Consider the following 20,221-nt stretch of genomic DNA (forward strand, 5'->3'; position numbering starts at 1 on the left):
CAAGCAATCCATACTGACATCAGCTGGTCAGACGCTATGGGGGTGGCCACTTAAATAACAGGAATAATTCGGATTTTTTTTAAAGCTCATGGGTGAAATAGGTGAAGGTGGTCAAAAGATACAAACTTCCAATTATATGAGAAACAAATTTCGGGGGATATAAGGTACAGCAGGATGAATATAGTTAATAATTCTGGGTTGTTTATTTGAAAGTTGCTACGAGAGTAAATCTTAAGAGTTCTCATCGCAAGAAAAAATGTGCGGTGATGGATGTTAGCTTAACTTAGTGCAGTAATCGTTTTGCAGTATAGACATATATCACTTCATCACGTCGGACGCCGAAAATTAATACCATGTCCTATGCCAATTGAGTCCACTTTTAAATAATTAATAAAAAGCCCATTGTCTTATCCTGAGCGAAGTTTTAAGTTTGTACACCTGACCTGAGATCATAATGAATCCTGAATATAATCTGAATCTTCAGGTTTGAGCAAGGAGGACTTTTTTTTTTTTTTTTTTAAGTCAACCTTCCGCTGACTGTTGCATAAAGTCTTAGCCGGTCTTGATGACAATCTGTCCCACCACCGTAGATCTTTTGTCCTCTGCGATACAGATGGCAGATGTCAACCATGCTGTAGGGTTATGTGGGAGACAGTAAAGAAATAGAAACATAAAAAACAGAATAAAATCTAATTACACGGCGTTTCCCTTAAAACAAAAATTGATTGAGTTCTGCCCAAAGTGGCTTGTTTCCTGTGCCAGGAACTACTGTGCCGGCCCAGCAGGAAGTGTGCTACGGAGCAGGATCACATTACACCCTTGTTTTATGGTTCATTTCACGTATTTAATGCAATCCGAGAACCTGCAAAGGGAACATGTTAGAAGGAGGGAATAGGCCTTTTTTTGTTTTGTTTTGTCTTGTTTTGTTTTGTTTTTTTAAGTTTTCTTGAATCAAAACAGTGGTTTGTACAAGGTGCTTGTAGACTTGCAGAGCTGCATGCTGAAGACGTTGCTCTTTGTGGCCAAATTCAGAGCAAGATGCAACGTAGGGTTCTGTCCCAGCCCGAGTTACGCCTGGTCCCTCTGCTGTCTGCCTCATGTCATTTCAAACATGGGGTGGGGGGAACCCTGGGTAGCTCAGCGGTGGAGCACCTGCCTTTAGCCCAGGGCCTGATCTTAGAGACCTGGGATCGAGGCCCACGTCGGGCTCCCTGCAGGGAGCCTGCTTCTCCCTCTGCCTGTGTCTCTGCCTCTCTCTCTCTCTCTCTCTGTGTCTCTCATGAATAAATAAATAAAATATTAAAAAAAAAAAAACCACGGGGTGGGACAACCATGCCCGGGAACAGTCTGGATCCTTTGCAGTTCCTCTACTGTGGCACAGGGCACCCGGGATGCACGGGGCTGCGGGGAGGCTGTGCTTCAGAGGCAAAGTAGCAGCTCACCTGGCAAGCAGAGGAGTGGGGTGGTTTGGCTGGTTTGCTTGAAAGCGTGTGCAGCAAGCGGCTGGACTTCCCCGCGGTGGCGCTCGCAACCCCTCACGTGCTGTCTGTCCTTCCTCTCCAGGGACCTCAGTATGAACAACATCAGCCAGCTGCCCCCGAGCGCCCTGGCCCGTCTCCGCTTCCTGGAGGAGCTGTAAGTACCGCCTCGCACTTGCTGGGGGACCAGACGGACCAAGGCCCGAGAAAACAAGCAAAAAAAAAAAAAAAAAAAGCTGTCAGCACCAACAATCTTGGCACATGAGGAAACACTTAGTTGGGAGGGGAGGAAAGAAAAAAAGAATTGCCTCTGATTCTGGAAATCAACTTATACAAGAGTTTACCATGAGGCTACAACTTTCTAAGGTGAGACCCGGCCAAACAAATTAAAATTTTAAAACAAAAGCTGTTTAAGAGCGCTGGATGTCTCTTTGGAAAGAGTTAAGCAGCAGGATATTAAAAGTTTGAATACCGGCTCATGTTTATTAAAAAAAAAAAAATAGCAAGTAAAGCTATAATCAAAACCAAAAACTGCCGCTCGGTTCGGGTTGTGACGGAGAGGACGGAGTCCACGCTCCGTGGCACCGAATCGTCGCGGCCTAATCACTTTTAATCACTATTTTCCGACTCCCTAATTGAGCTGCCCTCAAGGCTTGAGCAGAAAGACGTGAAAGCCACAGAGGACTTGAGGCCGGGCTCTCCCAAAGTCACTGCAAAAAATAAATAAATAAGTAAATAAAAAGGGAGGAAGCTAAAATTAGCTAATGATACACAGAAGAATCTTGATTGAGTCTCGTAATCACTTGCCAGAAGATGAAAAAGAACTGTATAGTCCAAAAATCTGCATTTAAAAATTCATGTGATCCTCTTACCCTTTGGAGTGAGGGAGGCCGAGGGAGCCCCGTGCAGTCGCAGGCGCCGCGAAGAAAGCTTGGCACCACGGCCCGAGTCAGTCCTCCCACTGCTGATTAAAGGAGTTGTGTGGAGGCAACGACCTCTTTTGAAAATACTTATTTCATAAGTCCGGGAGTCAGGGTCCAATCTGGAGAGTGATTGTAATGGTGCAAGTGCTGCGTGATCCACCGCGGGAAGTGGGAGGAATGTTCCATCTTAACCACATGACACTATGTCCACCTTTTCAGAAGGAGGGTATTCTCAAGTCTCCCCCCTTAGGGTTTCATCTGTATTTTTGATGGCCTTGTATTTTTAGCAAGTGCTGTTGTTTTACTACTGAAATCAGTTGAATATCTGCCCAGATTATTACCCAGGGATACGGTGGGGGCCGGGGGAGGGCTCAGATGATGAGACTGTCCAGCAAGTTTGTATCATTTGTGGGTTTTCGCTCGGGGTTGTCCAGGCTCCCCTTCGCCCCTCTTCTCTTTTCTCTCTGGCGATTTCCATCACTGAAGAGTAACCTTGGTCAGGGCCGAGTCCTCCTCATCTTGGTCAAGGCTTGGATGTTATAAATAACCAGCATTTTTTTGCTGGATGAACCCACGCGTGAATGAATACTGAGAAAACAGGACATGTGAACAGTTAGCTGCCTTAGGAAAAAAAACGGATGGGATAGACACTAGCCAATATTTCTAAAGGTTACCTGTAGCAAATTTCAAGTAAGGTTTTTCTCCTGATTTCCATCCTTCCCATCCTCCCTTCCTCACTGTAATTAATACATGATGCTCAGTCCCATTTACACCCTCCCAGACCGTATTTCGAAGGTGTGCATTTGCTCTGCTTTCCTCTTAAATGTCCTCACGCCCCGCGATGGCACAGGCCTGAGTCCTGAGTCAACATGCACCTCAACTGTAGACCACGAACTGAATCAATAAACCATTCACTTCCCCAAGGACTTTGTTCAGCAGAGTTCCTCCCTCCTCGACCCAACTCATTCAAAATAACTCCTCTTTCTTCATGAAGTAAACGTTAATTCTGTTCCAAGGCCGTTTTTTCAAAAGGTAATTGAGAAAACTCAAGGAAGAAAAATTTAAAAAAAAAAAAGAGGGAGGGGACTACCCTTTGAAAAAGATATTTTTCTGTATTGTCTTAGTTTTATATCTGGAAAGTCCATTAAGCGTGTCGACCGTGGAATCACGGAATTTCAGAAATCGCAGGGACCCTTAAAGGGCTATTCATTCTAGTTTTTTCATTCTGTTCTGGAATTCCCTCTGCTGAGCTGGCTGACTTGCGGAATTCAAAAGCTAGACCGCTTTCACATATATAATCCTGTGTTGCATCTGACTGATGTTTCGAAGACATCGTTTTTCATTTCGTGGCAGAAGGGCATAGTATTCATAGAACCTGGAGAAATGCTCAACTCCCCTTGGTTTATTCCTTTGTTCCCAAGGCTAATTTTAGGGTGTTGTCTTTAAAACAAAACAAACCATAACGAGAAAGCACCTGTTTTGCAGAGCGTTGCGATTATGCCTCAGTTAGATTGCTGATCATTTCTATCAGACTTAGCTGTGCTTAAGTCTCTCTTCTCTTCCAGAGTGTAAGAGCTTCAAAATAATGACATGTTATATTATAAGGACAACAAATAGTGGTTTACTCTGTACCAGGAACTTTCAAAACACTATATACACGTTTTCCCACTAAACCCTCCTAACAGGAGATCCCTGGGGGGTCAGCAGTTTAGCATCTGCCTTTGGCCCAAGGCGTGACCCCGGGGTCCCGGGATCGAGTCCTGTATCAGGCTCCTTGCATGGAGCCTGCTTCTCCCTCTGCCTGTGTCTCTGCCTCTCTCCGTGTGTGTCTCTCATGAATAAATAAATAAAGTATTTATAAAAAAAATAAAAATAAATAAACCCTCCTAACAGCCCCATAAACGTAGTTTGTTTGTTTGTTTGTTTGTTTGTTTTTAAGAAATGATGAACAGAGAAAATAAGGAACTGGTTCCAGATCATGCCCATAAAAGTAGATTTTTTTTCTTTTCTTTTCTTTTTTTTTTGTTTTTTAGTTTTTGTTTTTGTTTTTTAAGAAATGACGAACAGAGAAAATAAGGAACCAGTTCCAGATCACGCGATGGTTAAGTGTCAGGGCTAAGATTCAAACCCACCTTCGAAGCTACCCTCACAAAGTTGAGGGAGGCTTAGGAATTGCACATGGTTTGTCCGTGCATTTCTCTCCCCTAACAGGGCCTAGAACAGCAGTTTGCACAGTTGAATCCTTTAAAGTGTTGTGTTAAACTGAGTTTGGTAATGATCGGTCTGTCATATTCTCTGTCTGTGCGTTTGTGGAGGAATGAAAAAGAGACAGTGATTCATCCCTCGTCCGTCCCCGGAGCTTGACAAAGGTGTCACAGTTTAAACTCCTCTAAGAGGGATCCCTGGGTGGCGCAGCAGTTTAACGCCTGCCTTTGGCCCAGGGCGCGATCCTGGAGACCCGGGATCGAATCCCACGTCAGGCTCCCAGTGCATGGAGCCTGCTTCTCCTTCTGCCTGTGTCTCTGCCTCTCTCTCTGTGTGTGTGACTATAATAAATAAATAAAAATTTAAAAAATAAATAAAATAAATAAACTCCTCTAAGAATCCAGAAAATCCTAAAGGCACTCACTGGCTCCGCATTTAGAAATACACGGTTATTACAATCACTGGAGAAAGTGACTGCCTGAAGCAAGTGTTTAAGAAGAATAAAAGCGATCACCGTTCATGGTCTCCCCTTCCTCGTGACATTCTGGAATGCTTCCTACCTGTGCCACGTGTGTTGGCACACTCATGTCCTGCTTATCGTTTGTTATTCCTTTTCCTAACTCTGCATGGTGACCAAACATGCACAGGCCAAATGTCCTGTTGTGGCAAAGAGGAGGAGAGCCTTTTCCTTCCAGAAACAAAAGCAAAAAACAAAAATCGTATGAGTGTGGCAAGGCTGCGCTGTGTAGAGAGAAAAAGCACAGTATTTAGAGGCAACACGCAGGACTCTTGTCCTGTCTCTGCCATTCCCTAGCTGATAATCCACTTGGCCCCGCTGGGCCTGCGAGGGTAGCAGTGAGAGCTACCTGCCTGCGTCTTGGGATGTCTCTGAGAATCGAATGAAATGATGATGAGAGAACTTTGCTAGACTCTAATTCATGCCCTGAGCTGTATTAGCAAAATGGGAGCACCTTCGGGAAGATTCTAACCTCCCTCTTTCCTATTTCCTGAGCCCGATTGTGCGGCCACTCGGGGATCCAGGACTTGGGAAGGAAAAGTTGTTTCAAGCTGTGAACTCTAAAGGGTTTACAGGATCAGGGCGGGATGGCCCTTTACCACATTGGGACAATCCGTGCACTCATTGCGTTTCTCTCCAACAGTGTCTCTCTTGGTTCTGTTGATTTGGTTCTAACAAGGACTTGTCTTCATGTTCGCTCTTTGGACAAATAAAAGATCCTACATTTGAGCCCTCAGAGCGTATTTAGATGAGAAGAGCTAATGGGAGAGCATGCCTAGGGCGGACATCTACTGGTCCCATGAAACTTAGGTTCGTAGGCTGGTGAAACCAGAGGGGAAAATGAACTGTTACCATTTTAAACAGTGTGCGTTTGAAGGCCTTTGTTTCCGAGGAGTATTTTAAAATCTTTCCAGATTCTAATGCTATTGGAATCAAATACTCGATTTAGCCGTCAAGGAAACATGAGAAGCTCTAGGGAGGTCTGTTTTTAAGTTACTATTGTTCCTTGGAACTATTTGCTCATATTATGGTTGGCCTTGAAGAATCTCTACATAAATAGTAGATACCGATTATTGCAGATGAAATGTGTAATGAGAAATACCACCAAACTTCCTGAAAGCACAATCTATGCTTGTTACTTCTGCTTCCTCATCATGTTGCTGAAAGTGCTGAGAGCTGTCCTGCCTGTCTTTTGAGATTTTTTTTTCCTAAGGATCAAATGAAATGATGATGAAAGAACTTTGGTAAACTGTAATTCACATACTGGTTGTGTTAGTAAAGTGGAAACACCTTCATGCCCGTGAGTAATCTTCCTGCCCCTTGGCTTTGTCACAGTGCTCAGTCCCTTGTCTTTGTAGGTCTGGCAAATGATGAAAAATGCTGCCTCTTTGAAATTCTTTTTCTCTAATGTTATTTCATGGCAGTTATTTTGGTTCTCTTCCGAATGTCTACCCATATAGCTAGAGATAGACATTTAAGGAGCTGTCCCCGGGTGTGTGCACACGTGTATGTACCTTTTGTTATGACATTTTTGGCAGTGTTCTGCAAGTGCCCTACCTCTCTGGCTCCTCTTCTTTTTCTCTTTAGCATCCTTTCCCCTCCACTCCCAACTCCTATAAAATGTAGGTGTTCCCCAGATCATTGCAGTTCATTTCATTGTTTCCTTTCTCAGGTACTTTTCAGTTCATTCATTGAATACATCTTTATGGAGCCACCAGGAATGTAACAGAGAAGAGTTGCTATGGTTCACCCGCTCATTCAACAGGTCCCCATCCCAGGGGAGCTCACAGTTTAGTCAGAGACAGATATACTCAGTGAGGAAACCAGCACCTATGCTATTTGTATCAAGAGTGAGGAAGAACACAAACACAGGTGGAGAATAACTAACAAGAGAGGACAAGGATCAGAAAGTATCTCTAAGAAGATGACATCTAAACTGAGATCAGGAGATCAGGAGAATGAAAGGACATTGGTGGTCCTAAGGGCTGGGATAGAATGTTTCTGGCAAAAGAGTAGTGTAAGTAGAGGTCTTGAGGTAGGAAAGAACATGACATGTCAGTGGGCATGGAATAAGGTCATCAGGGCTGAAACATAGTCGGAGGCAGGGGGATTGACACAGGATGAGGTTGGAGAAGCAAAGACGAGATCATGCACGACCAATCAGGCTACGTATAGAATTCAAATAAGAGCAGCGGAAAACCATTGGAGGGTTGCGTAGAGCTAGTGAAGCAATAGGGTTTATGATTTTAGAAGATTTCTCTGATTTCTGTATGCAGAAGAGATTGGGGAATTACAGAAGCAGAGGAACCTGATAGGAGGCTACAGACCCATTAGGAGACAACTGCAGTTGTCTGGAAAGAAACCCAAGAGTTGAACTATTTTTGTTAAGATAGATGACCACCAAATCAATATTTCTTTTGTCTTTGACCGCTGCACCAGTGGTTCTCAAAGCATGGTCCCTGGACCTGCAGTATTGGCACCTCCCGTGGACTTGTTAGAAATGCAAATCCTGTGCCCCATTCCAACCTAGTGAATCAGAAATTCTGGGATTGGGCCCAGGAAACTGCCTTTAATAAGCTCTTTAGGTGATTTTGATTCATGATAAATTTGAGGACCATTACTCTAGGCCAGGGGTTCTTGAATTCTAGTGAGATCAGAATCTTCTGGAGTGCTTGCTAAACCTATCACTGAGACCCAACACAGCATTTCTTCACCAAGTTGGACGTGGGAGGGGAAGATGTCAAGAATTTGCATTTATATAACATTATCAGGGGATGCTGGTACTACTAGTCTAAGGTCCACATTTTGAGAATCATCTGCCAAGTGACACTTCCACCTAGCCTACCAATACTTTAAAACCTAACAAGTGCAGAACCAGATTTCCTCGTCCAGCCCCCCCCAACAAGCTTTTTCTCTTGCCTTTCCTGCTTGCCATCAGCATTCTTACCCAAATTTGTGATCACTGTGTCTGTCACTCCTTTTGTTCTGTAATTCTTTCTCTCACCCCCAGTATCCGCCAATTTCCAAGATCCAGAACCCACAATTCCACAACTGTCTTTCCCATTCGTTTGCTCAATTTTATCACCACATAGTTCAGGTTCCTACTGTCTCTTCTGGATAACTATTAAAATCCATTAAATAATCACCTCTCCTAATTCTCCAACAAGTAATGAATGAATCATCGTTTCTGGGAATGGAAACCATAAAGGCCTTTTGTTGATCTTATCAATATTATACTGAGAGAACTATTTCAGAGTTTCCCATCTTCGCATATGCATTAGTATCATCTGGAGCATTTTTAAAACTACTAATTACTGGGACTTATTCCCAGAGATTCTGCTATAATGGGTCTCAGTGGGGACCCAGACAGAATTTTTTTAAAGCTCTGCAGGTGGGCTGAGACCCACTGGGTTATATGGAAGCATCACAGCGCAGGAAGACAGTCAGGGACTCATCAGTTGATTGATAAGGGGGTCAAATGGAAGTCCGAAGGTGAGAGATGATTGTGAGTAAAGTTATGAGACTAGATGCCAGAAGACTCGTGAGAGGTAGTCAGTGAAACAGGGAATTCAATGAAGGGCAACAACTGATATTTTGGAGGCAGGGGATGTCTTGTTTTGATACGTGTAGGACATCCAAATGGAGGTGTCATTAACACAGTTGGAATGTGAGTCTTGAGCATGGTGACTGTGTTCCAGAAATAATGACTAGAGAGTTGTTTACAAAGAGGTGATTTGCGGGGCACCTGGGTGGCTAAGTCAGTTAAGCGTCTATTGATTTTGGCTCAGGTCGTGATCTCAGGGTTGTAAGATCAAGCCCCATGCTGGGTGAGGAGCCTGCTTAGGATTCTCTCTCTCCGTCTCCTTCTGCTCTTCTCCACCCCTCTCTCTTCCTCTAAAAAACAAAACAAAACAAAAAAAGAAGTGATTTTTGAAGGTGCTGGGGCAGATGAGAACCTTGAGAGAAGGTATAGGCTCTGTGTTTCCCAGTGTGGCCCTCACCCATATTAAAATCACCTGGGCTGATACAGATCCCTGAATCCTTCCCCTTAGAAACTCTTGATTCACTAAATCTGGGTTGAGGCCTGGGGATCTGAATTTTTTGTGGCTTCTCAGGAGATGACAATACACACTAAAGTTTGAGCACACTAGACAGAGAAAAAAGAAAAGATGTAAGGACAGAAACTTGAGGACCATCTATGTTTGGAGGATGAGAATTAAAAGAGGGCTAGCGAGAAGAAAGAGAGACTGCCAGTGATAGTGGCGAGAGCAACAAGGTTGCAAAGATCTGGAGAGCCATCAAGGAATCTGAGTAAGAAGCAGTGAGTACGGTTTTCTTCTGGCCTAAACCACAGTGATGCAGCTATTTGTGTCCTTGTGTTCTTCCTGTTTTAGATGGATTTTTCCTGACCAACCTAAGTTCCGGAGCACCCTACTTTTAGCCAAAGTAATGGTTAAAAACTCAAATTTTTGAGCCAAAATGCTATGATGAACCAAATTCTCTTGTGTAAACTTTTCTATGTAAGCATGAGCAAATAACCTCTCTCAGGCTCATTTTCCCCTCTGTAAAAGGGGAATAGTCGTGTTGTTTAATATGATTTTATAACAATTAAATAGAACAATATATGGAAAGTACTTAACATTGTGCCCGGCGCTTATGAATTAACTAATAAGGGGTAGATACTACTTTTACGCCACAAAGCACCGTATGTGGCATATTGGAAGTACTCACAGGAAGGGCACCTGGGTGGCTCAGTCGGTTAAGCATCTATCTGCCTTTGGCTCAGGTCATGGTCTCAGGTTCCTGGAATTGAGCCCTGCACTGGGCTTTCTGCTCAGTGGAGAGTCTGTTTGTCCCTCTGCCCCTCCCTCTGCTCGTGCTCTCTATCTCTCTCAAATAAATTTTTTAAAAAAATTTTAAGTACTCAAAGAAATTGCTGAATTTAAATTTGATACATAACGAAGGAATATTCTTCAGCTGTTTCTGGTCTGGTTATGTGACTGACCAGGCATCTTGGAATAGTTATGCCAGACCAGAAGCAACTGTAGCACGATGGCCAACTGTCTTTAGAAACAAGATCAAATGATCCATCAATACTTATTGATTCGGCTACCTGCTCTGTGGGAGCAGTAAGATTCCTGACCTTAGGAATCTATAATCCAATGGGGTAAACTACAAATAAAAAGGTAGAAAATGAACCTTCATAGACATAAAATATGTCCTACACGAAAGTTGACTGTGGACTGAAGTAATTAAGGGAAACCTCACAAAGGAGTTAATATTGAACTTTACTAGTCTGTGATTAAAGAAACCATAGGACTTTATGCCCTCTGAAGTATTATTCTCTGTTACCCTGAAGAGTTCATTTATTCACTCCAGTGGTCTTAGCCTTTGAAACTTGAAATCTGAATATCATTATCCTAATAATGAAAACAAAATGGATAGCTCACAAATACACAGAAAAAAAAGAACGATTTTTGACTGGACTTGACCAATGGGATATGCTTAACTTATGGAGGAGGAGGGATGGAAACCATATTTTTTTTTGAAAATCACAATTTCTTGAAACATATTAGGAAAGACACTTATTTCTTCCAATGGGAAGAAAAAGAGTTGATAGGATTTCAAGGTCCTTGCATCCAAGACTGCTAAATAGGCTTCAGCAAACCTTACCAAAGATGAATACCAGTGGGTTAATGTCTAAGCATCTGGGCCCTTCTGAGTAGCGTGGACATCTTATAAAAGAAAACCCACCACGGTGAGCTTGGTCAATTACAAAGATGATGCATTACATCCAGCAGAGATAAGATTAGTAGATGACATCTCATTAAGAGTTTCATCCTATTTATGTCTAACTCTTCATCATCCAGACACTTGGCTCCTTTAAGGACAACCCAAAACCACACTCATCAATGGACGGGGTGGCCCCAAAAGCAAGAAGAGCACTTAATCCGTAGAGTTGAATAATGAATGGCCAATCTGAATTGACCATGAGGTTTGTTTTCATCACTTTGTCTTTTGAAAGTCATCAATTACAAAATTATTACAGTTCTTGCTAATTTTATTATAGAAGAACTTTTTCACATGAGAATATTTTGATGCATCATGCAGGAATAGGAAACTTTAGAGATTTCATGTTTAAGTGATAGTTTAACTACAATTATTGATCACAACCCAGAAGAATGAAAAGACGTTTAGAAACAGTAACAGAGTCACTGGAAACTGATATCAGAAAATCACAGAGAAGGAAAACAGTACCAGAACACTGGAAATCAGCAGGTGTCATCCAGAGCTTCAGAACAGGAAGAGCGGGGGCAACTACTACCATCAAGCCTGATCTTAGCCGTCACCAAATTTCTAGAACAAATTAATTTTGCAAGGATGGCATGTGTGCTGTCCGGGTCTCATGTACTCTGTAAAAAAATTGGAAAATAAAGCAGTAATTTCTAGGAGCAAAGCATGAATTTGCTAAGTAGTCAGAAATGTCTTCTTTTAATTAATTAATTTATTTATTTATTTATTTATTTATTTATTTTTATTTTTAGAGAGGGGAGTGTAGAGGAGCAGGAGAGGGAGAGAGGAAATCTCAAGCAGACTCCCCACACAGAGCCCGACTCAGAACTCGATCTCATAACCCTGAGATCATGACCTGAACCAAAAACCAGGAGTCTGACATTTAATGGACTGAGCCCCCCAGACGCCCCAGAAATGTCTTCTTTTAAATCATAAGGGTTATCATATTCAAGCTCATCCTGCTCTGATTATTTAAGTAGCCCTGCTGCTACATAACTGCTGTGCTCCCTAACAAAGACTACATTACGTGTAAGTAAAACTGGGCAAAGGACACTGGTTTCCATTTTACATAAAACCTTTCTGAGCTTTGGTATCTTTACCTACAAAATATGGACTATAATAATCTCTGATCTATGTCCTGCTATGAAGTAAGGGAAAATGAAAATGTTACACGGCGAGGGCAGCGCCTGGGTGGCTCAGTCAGTTTAATTGTCAGATTCTTGGTCTCAACTCAGATCATGATCTCAGGGTCCTGGGGTTGAGCCCCAGATCGGGCTTGTCTGCTTAAAAATTCTCTCCCTCTCCCCTCCTCCAATGCACCCTTGCTCCCCCTCCCTCCCTCTCTCCAAAATAAATAAATAAATCTTTTTTTAAAATGTTACAAAGAAAAAAATAATAATAAACTGATTAATAAGTAAATAAAATTTTAAAATGTTACATAGGGGCACCTGAGTGGTTCAGCCAGTTAAGCATCTGACTTTTTTTTAAGATTTTATTTATTTATTCATGAGAGACACAGAGAGAGAGAGAGAGAGAGAGAGAGAGAGAGAGGTAGAGACACAGGCAGAGGGAGAAACAGGCTCCATGCAGGGAGCCCAACGTGGGACTCGATCCTGGGACCCCGGGGTCATGCCCTGGGCCGCAGGCAGATGCTAAACCGCTGAGCCACCCAGGAGTCCCCAAGCATCTGACTCTTGTCAGTAAAACTAACAATAGAGGGACAACATGAATCTTACATCTGGAGCAGTATCTTTAGGAATAAAAACGTTTTTTTATGCCATATAAAAAATATATAAAAAGTCTTCCTTATTAAGTGGTATCTTAGTATAGAAATGAAGATGATGGAAGAGATATTCCCATGAAATAATTTTAGAAATAGGAAAAAAAAAAAACTTTCAGACCAATGGTATGTGGGTCTCTGGGGCTGGAACAGTTGCCGGAGATTTGTTAGTTCAAATCATCCCAGGAAAGATGTGTGCACAGTTCTCATTATCTGTGTATTTGTTTGAAAGCCTTCTTTCCTCTATAGTTTATATGTATTTGATTTTAGAGTTCCTGAGAACATCCCACATGGTGAAGAAATCAGAGGGGGACCCAGTGATTGCCGTCAACGGTTGTTTTTGTCAGTGAGCTGGGACTTGCAGCAGCCCAGCAGGTAGCTAACAGCGCCATGTGAATCCCTTTAGGATGAGCTCCCCGGAAGCACAGGTTCCCGGGTCCACGGGTTAGTTGTGGATGCAGACTTGGGCTTCGCAGCCCTCGCCCAGGAAACAGAAACAATGCGTGGGAAGTGATAGGAAGGTATTTGGCCTGACAACGATTTCCACTAACAAGATAAGTAAATAAAAAGTTTGGACTCCCTCCCTTTCATCTCCAACGTCTGCATCTCAGGAACCATCAAGGCTCCTTGATGACCCTGGTGGCTTTGGTGGCCCAGGAGCCGAGCCCACGTTTGAAAGCTCTGCCCTGGACTCAGAAAGGTACCATTGAGGTTCGGGCCGCGAGCAGGGGCAGTTAGGGACCCTTGGGATGAAATGACCATTATCTGTCAGCTCAGTGTAACTGGTCAAGTCACATGTCACCAGCCAAGCCTGAGTGGGCCCTCGATCCGTAACCGGCTCCCACCCACACGCAGCTCCTTAGCAGGCTGCACCAGCACGTAGGGTAGCCGGCCGACGTGAGTGACCTACGCTATGGCCATAAACAGAAAGCGCTCTTCTTCTGGGGCAGCCTGTGTTTCACCCCGACCCTCGGAGGCTGCCGGCTGGGCCTCCCTGTCTCCTGCCCCACATGCCTGCGCCAGCGCCCCCACCTGACCTGCTCTGGTCACCCCCACACACACACTTCCACTCCACTCTCGCCTTTAAAAGCTCCTGGCAGAAGGACCAGTTTAAGGCACAGATGCGGGGCTCCAGGGGGCTCTGTCAGGTAAGCGGCGGCCTTTGGCTCGGGTGATGTCCGGGGCCTCGGGGTACAGGCCAGCCTCGGGCTCCGGGCTCCGCTGGGAGCCTGCTGCTGCCTCCACCTCTGCCCCTCCGCTGCTCACTCGCTCTCCCCCTCCTCTTAAATGAAGAAATAAAATCTTCAAAAACTAAACCACCTAAAGCCCAGATCTGATGACATGCCCTCTCCTGGGCCGTGGCCGCCAGAGCCCTGCGGGAGGTAGGCCCGGGCGCCTCTCCAAGTCGCCCCTGCCCTTGTCTCCGTCTGTCACCCCGCTCCGGCTGCGCGGGCCTCCCTGTAGTACCCGCTCAGGGCCTTTGCACGACCGCTGCCCTCACCCAGGGGCCCGCATGGCTCAAATGTCCGCTGAAACGCCGTCCCCGCCGAGAGGCTCCCGTGCAACCTCGGGGCTGAAATACTATCTCGCTGCCCCACACGCTGCTCGCCAGCCCCCTACCCTGGTGGGTTTCTCGGAGTGGGTCTCGTGTGGCGTGTTGCTGTGGCATCGCCAACGACTGCGTGGCCCGTTAGCAAGGAGGCTGGCAGGGCCTGGGCCAGGCGCACCTGGTGGGGTCAGAGCTGGGCATACCTGGAGGGGTCCGGGTGGGGCGCACCTGGCGGGGTCTGGGCTGGGCGCACCTGACAGGGTCAGGGCCGGGCGCACCTGGTGGGAGCCGGGCCGGGCGCACCTGGTGGGGTCTGGGCACACCTGGCAAGGTCGGGCCGGGCGCACCTGGCGGGGTCAGAGCCAGGCACATCTGGCCCCCCTCAGGCCTCCTCAGCACCCCACAACGCAGGCACAGGCTGCCGGAAGGAAGGGGAAGGCCATGTCCCCCTGCTTCAGCATGGCTGTCAGGAGCACGGCGACAGCAGTGCCCCAGAGAGCTTGGAGTGTGGCTGCCAGCCACCATGCGAGGACCAAGGGAGGTCAAGCGAGGCGACGACGCCGCAGTCGGAACACTGGCTGCAAACGTGGTCCCTCGAGCCCGGCATCTAGAAAGGTCTGTGACAGGGGAGGCCAACCAGCCTCGACAGCTGATTAATCTGACTTGAGGGCCGGGCGGCTGCGCCCCGTGAAGCCCTCGGGGGCCCAGGGCCACTTGCGCCTCCCTGTCCTTGCCACGCCTTCCTCGGAGGGCTCTCCAGGCCAGCGCTGCCCGCAGGAGCTCCCCGTCAGGCAGAGCGGAGGACAAGCAGCCTCTCTCGGGGGTGACCCAGGACCCCCCAACGGCGCTCTGCTCACAGCCCGGTGCGGCTCCAAGGAAGGCCGGCAGGTGTGGTCTCGAGCCGGGTGACTGGACAGTCCACTAAGCTCTGGGTACAGGCAGCTCTTCTGGAAGGAGGGGGCGACGGAGGCAGGGGACAGCTGGTGGTGTCCACTCCGATGTATGGGGCAGCCCCTTCAGGGCCAGGCGCTGCAGAAGGGCCTACCCTGGATACACAGGATTCCCACACCTAGGGAATAGCCGGTGTCATGTCTGTGACGGGACAAGTGCACACCGGACACGAAGTGGCCAGTGAACCCACTAGAGAGGCACAAAGTGCCCCCAAAGCGGGGCCAGGCCAAGGGGAGGTTGCCCATCAAGCTTGGAAAGCGAAGTGATGCAGTCGCTGAGAGGGCCGGGCAGGGAGAGCAAGGGGCCGGGGGGGATGCTGAGGCCAGCGAGCCTCGGGTGCGCGCACTCCAGCACCCAGCTCAGGCCCTGGATGGCGGGGGCGGCTGAGGATGCGGCCTTCCTTTCCATCTGGCTTGGGAACCGGTGAAGGATGCTGAGCAGGGCAGTGATAAGGTCAGAGTTGGTGTCCCAAAGACCACCAGCGGACGCAGGATGAGTGGGGGTGGGGGATCCAATGTGGGAGGCCGGCTGGAGGCCATCCTGGGAGCCTCAAGGGGTGTTCTAGAAAGACAACCTCATAGGAAACAAGCAAAACACCCGTGGACCCACCCCGGTTACATATTGGCTGACTCCCACGTCACCGACTCGCAGTGGAAGCCTTCACCGTGCTCTGCGCTGGCGGCCCTCACACTCTTCTGACCACAGGCAGGAAGAAATCACTTTCTTCCCCGCAAGCCAGTTCCACCAACATATTTCGAAACAAAGCTTTCATAAAATGGTACTTTTACTAGAGTAGAAAATTCAGTCTGTGGTTGTTGTACTTTGGGTTTGTTTTATTTTTTCTCGATTCTCTTCCAAGCCAGTCAATTTATGTCGGGTTTGAGAAAGACTCCCGTGGCCACCACACGGAAGGCAGGGGAGCACGCTGTGAAAGCTGTCCACGTCTCGACATGACTAGATTGGTTAACAGAAGGGAAAACAGATGAACCCAAGACGAGTCGGAGAAACCAGAGTTCCAGAGCTAGGGAGACCTGAATAGCTACGTTATCTCCATCTTTCACGGGATCAGGGAGGAAATGAAACTTAGAAATACAAACGTACTTGACAGCTAGAGCAAGATGACAATTGTGATCTATTCTCATTTCAAGTCGATTTGACTTGGATCGAACAAATCATGCTTCCTAATGCACGTATGAAAAGCGCCATTCAGAAGTTCTGTGTATGGGATCCTACTTACGTCAATCCTCAGAGTTTAGGGGCCCCTGGGTGGCTCAGCGACTGGGCACCTGCCTTCTGCCCAGGGCGTGACCCCAGGGTCCTGGGAGCGAGTCCCGCATTGGGCTCCCCGCATGGAGCCTGCTTCTCCCTTTGCCTGGGTCTCTGCCTCTGTTTCCGGGTCTCTCATAAATAAATAAATAAATAAATAAATAAATAAATAAATAAATAAATAAAATCTTTTTTTAAAAAATGCTCAGAGTTTACTATTAGCGTGTGGACCCGCACAGGATGCTGATTGGAAGGCACACGCCCAATGGTCAGGGGACCATTTCAGTCCCATCAGGGGAACTCAGCAGAACTGAGTTCTGTCTCATTTGGAGATAATATCAAAATATGAATGTGAAGCTGTTAAGCCCTTCAGGAATAAGCGTCAGTCAAGTAGGCCCCTCCACCCTCTACCTCCATCTCCATCTCCATCAAGAAAACACAGGGGTGTCTTGATTCCCAGTGTTACCCGCCCCTCTCCAGTGTGATCAGCTCCGTAAAAGGTCCTGTGCTCTCCTGAGTCACTGTGTTGGTGGTGTTGGATTTTCCATCTTGTGGGACCATCGAATACCCAAGGTTATGGGACTTTGAAAAAGGACTGAACCGGATGCTCTGGGGGCCATACCTTGCCCATCTTTTTTGCATATGTTGCCACCTTGACTGTTTTCCACTCAGAAAAACATTATAGGCTTTTTAAGTTTTACCGGTTCATGATGTCAAAACCTTCCATTACATAAACCATGTTAATGTCTTTCATACTAAACACGCTTTATTGGTTTTCACTTTTTAAGGCATCGCTCAATCACACCGTTAATTAAGCTACTCTACCCTTTTCCGATAGGGTTTGGGGGAAAGAAACAGTAATAGTCTACATTCTTATTTGCCAACAAGTAAGAAAGTTGGGTATTTTGTGAGATAATTGCAACAGAAATACTCTTATGTTACTTATGCTTATAGAGGTTAATTGTAAAAATCATGTGACCATCACATTTGGACGATACAATTTTTGAAGGATATTATGTGTTGCTAACTTCTGTATAAAATTTTTTAGAAAAAAAATAAAATAAATAAAAATTTAAAAATAAAAAAAATTTTTTAGAAAGGAGAACTGCATATAGTCTAAGCTAGTAAATGATTTATTGTCTGATAGGTCATGTATTATATGCCTTCGCAGGCATCTCTTTTGCCAGTTTTTTTATTAGAAATTTACACAAACTTTTCACGGAATATGACAAGACAAAGTTTTTTACAGTTATCTTTGGCGTTTGTGGTTTGAACAAAATTCTATTGCATTTCTTAACAACTAAATGAATTCCACATGAAGAGAACTCTGCTCACTGTCTCTCCTCTCCTTGAAACCCACAGACGTCTTGCCGGAAACGCTTTGACATACATTCCCAAGGGAGCATTTGCTGGCCTTCACAGTCTTAAAGTTCTGTAAGTAAACAGAGTGTTATTTGTTATATATTTTTTGGTCATGTTTCTGTTTTTAGTGTCAAGTGGATGCTAATTAACTTGTAAAGACTAAAGTCCTCTAATAAGCTCTTTAGAACCATAAGATAATTCATTTAAATTCAAGTCTACTGGGTAGCCGGGGTGGCTCAGCAGTTCAGCACCACCTTCGGCCCAGGGCGTGATCCTGGAGTCCCGGGATCGAGTCCCACATCGGGGTCCCTGCATGGAGCCTGCTTCTCCCTCTGCCTGTGTCTCTGCCTCTCTCTCTCCCTCTCTCTCTCTGTCTCTCTCTGTCTCTCATGAATAAATAAAATCTTTTAAAAAATAAAAATAAAAAATAAATTCAAGTCTACCTTCACTGGTACTGCAGAACCACATTATACCTGGCTGGATTCATGTATGAAAAGAAATTCATGTCTTCTCTTCTAATTTAATATCTAAAATGCCCCTAAAGAAGCAACTTAGCTCAAACTCTTAATAGAGCATTTCCCTTTCCTTTTGTGTAATGAAGTTGGGGACAGTGTCTTGGATCATTTTCATCCCCAAGTGAATAAATCATTATGATGCTGACATCATGAGACCACAGCCTCAAACCATTTGTCAAGCTGGTTTCCATGTAATGCACCGAATAAGGATTAGCTAAAAAAAAAAAAAAAAAACCTCCACCAAGTTTATGTTCCACTTGTGAATAGAGAAAAGCCTAGTGCATAACAAATATACTGAGTAGTTATTTCATTGAGAATCGTTCATTCATTGAGACTTGTAAAGGTAGTTTTCTTATTATTTAATATCCAGTTTCCCAGTGTGTTCATCAGAAAATTCACTATTACTGAATACGTTTTTCTTCTAGTACTCACTGCTAGATATTTTTTCACTTTATTCCTGTAGGGAAAAAAAAAGTCACCTAGGTAGAGAAAATAGGTAACATGAGTTGAAAATCATACCAAAAAGAAAAAAAAAATCAAACCAGGAAAATTTTATCTCAGAGAATATACTGATAAATATCCTTTTTTCTTGAGATAAAAGTTATGAACTCTAGGGAGGTATTTGATATACTTCTCCTTAATGGGAATTGCATTTCACTGGCATGAGACACTCATAGGTTATTAGAAAAGCAGTTTTATTTAAAATTAGCATTTCATTAAAAATTAAATTTAACAGCAGAACCATCAGTTTGGTCTGCTTACATAGTTAAGTTTGATCCCCCTATGCTTAATTTGGTTCGCTATTAGTCAGAAATCTCTTTAGGTTGTCCTATTACCAAATCCTCATGTTAATTCATTACGTGGTTAAATTTTGAGCTATAGCATCAACTCTTTAGCGCACTGACAACTCCATGTACCCAGCAAAATACTTGGAACCATTCAAAATGCGTCATAAATTAATCAAGTTTAGATTAGACAAATAAGATGTTGTTTTGTCAAGGTTGAGGTATGTGCCACAGAGTATTTTGGATACTTGTTAAATAAATGATACTAGAATCAACTATTTTAATTCACTTCACAAAATGTGTTTTGGGTGTACTGAGCAAGACAGAGCGCACATGTGTGTGCATGCACGGGATTGAACACATTTTTGCTAAAAATACAAAAATCAATAGGTGTGGTCCATACCCTTGGAAAGTTTATAATATAGTGATGGGCTGTGGGGTCAGGATAGTAGGACGAAGACCAACAGATCTCTGATTCATCTGAGAAGTGTGTCTAGAAATTTATGCAAGACACTGTGGAACTCCAGAGGTTGGGAAACGTTTACTCTGGTCTGATGGGTCAGGTTTAGCTTCCTGGGAGAGATGTTTTTCCAGAGATGACCTGGGAGCTGAACCTTGGCACACCTATGAAATAGCCATCCATAGCAGGTGGCCACCTGAGGGGATAATGTCCCCAGAGACACAGAGGCAGCTCTAAGAAGGTTGGTACTCATCCTTTGGCAAAAGGTGCAAAGTATCTGGAGAAGAGCCTGGACAGATAGAAAGGGTCCTGGTCCCGGGGATCGTGTACATCACGGCAAAAACACACGGGCGTTATCCTGTTCTGGGCATAATGAGGACTCAAGGAAAAGCTGTCAACATAGGAGTGGCAGTTTCAGACTTAGCAGTTCAGCGGGATCGCTGTGCACCTGAAGAGGACCTTAGAGGAGCAAGACCTCTGCCAGGAGGGGTCTTCACTCTTCCTTTGCCCACTGATACTCAATGAGCAAATTCAGTCAGCAAATATTTTGAAAATGTGTTGACAGTAGAACAAGGGTCCTCAACCACGGTCACTTTGCCTGCCACCGAGTGGTGTGGAAATGCATGGGGACCTCTTT

At 45.0% G+C, this 20,221-nt stretch overlaps 1 protein-coding gene across 1 annotated transcript in view; it reads left to right on the top strand.

Moving 5' to 3' along the window:
- The window catches only part of LGR5 (leucine rich repeat containing G protein-coupled receptor 5), a 127,031-nt gene that overhangs the window by 55,828 nt on the left and 50,982 nt on the right, over positions 1-20,221 (top strand). Inside the window, exons 2-3 of the mRNA XM_025476591.3 lie at positions 1,564-1,635; positions 17,825-17,896. Coding sequence (XP_025332376.1) covers positions 1,564-1,635; positions 17,825-17,896 — 144 coding nt within the window. The remainder of the gene's footprint in view (positions 1-1,563; positions 1,636-17,824; positions 17,897-20,221) is intronic.

The sequence above is a fragment of the Canis lupus genome, chromosome 10 (assembly GCF_003254725.2).
Source record: "Canis lupus dingo isolate Sandy chromosome 10, ASM325472v2, whole genome shotgun sequence".
NCBI lineage: Eukaryota > Metazoa > Chordata > Mammalia > Carnivora > Canidae > Canis > Canis lupus.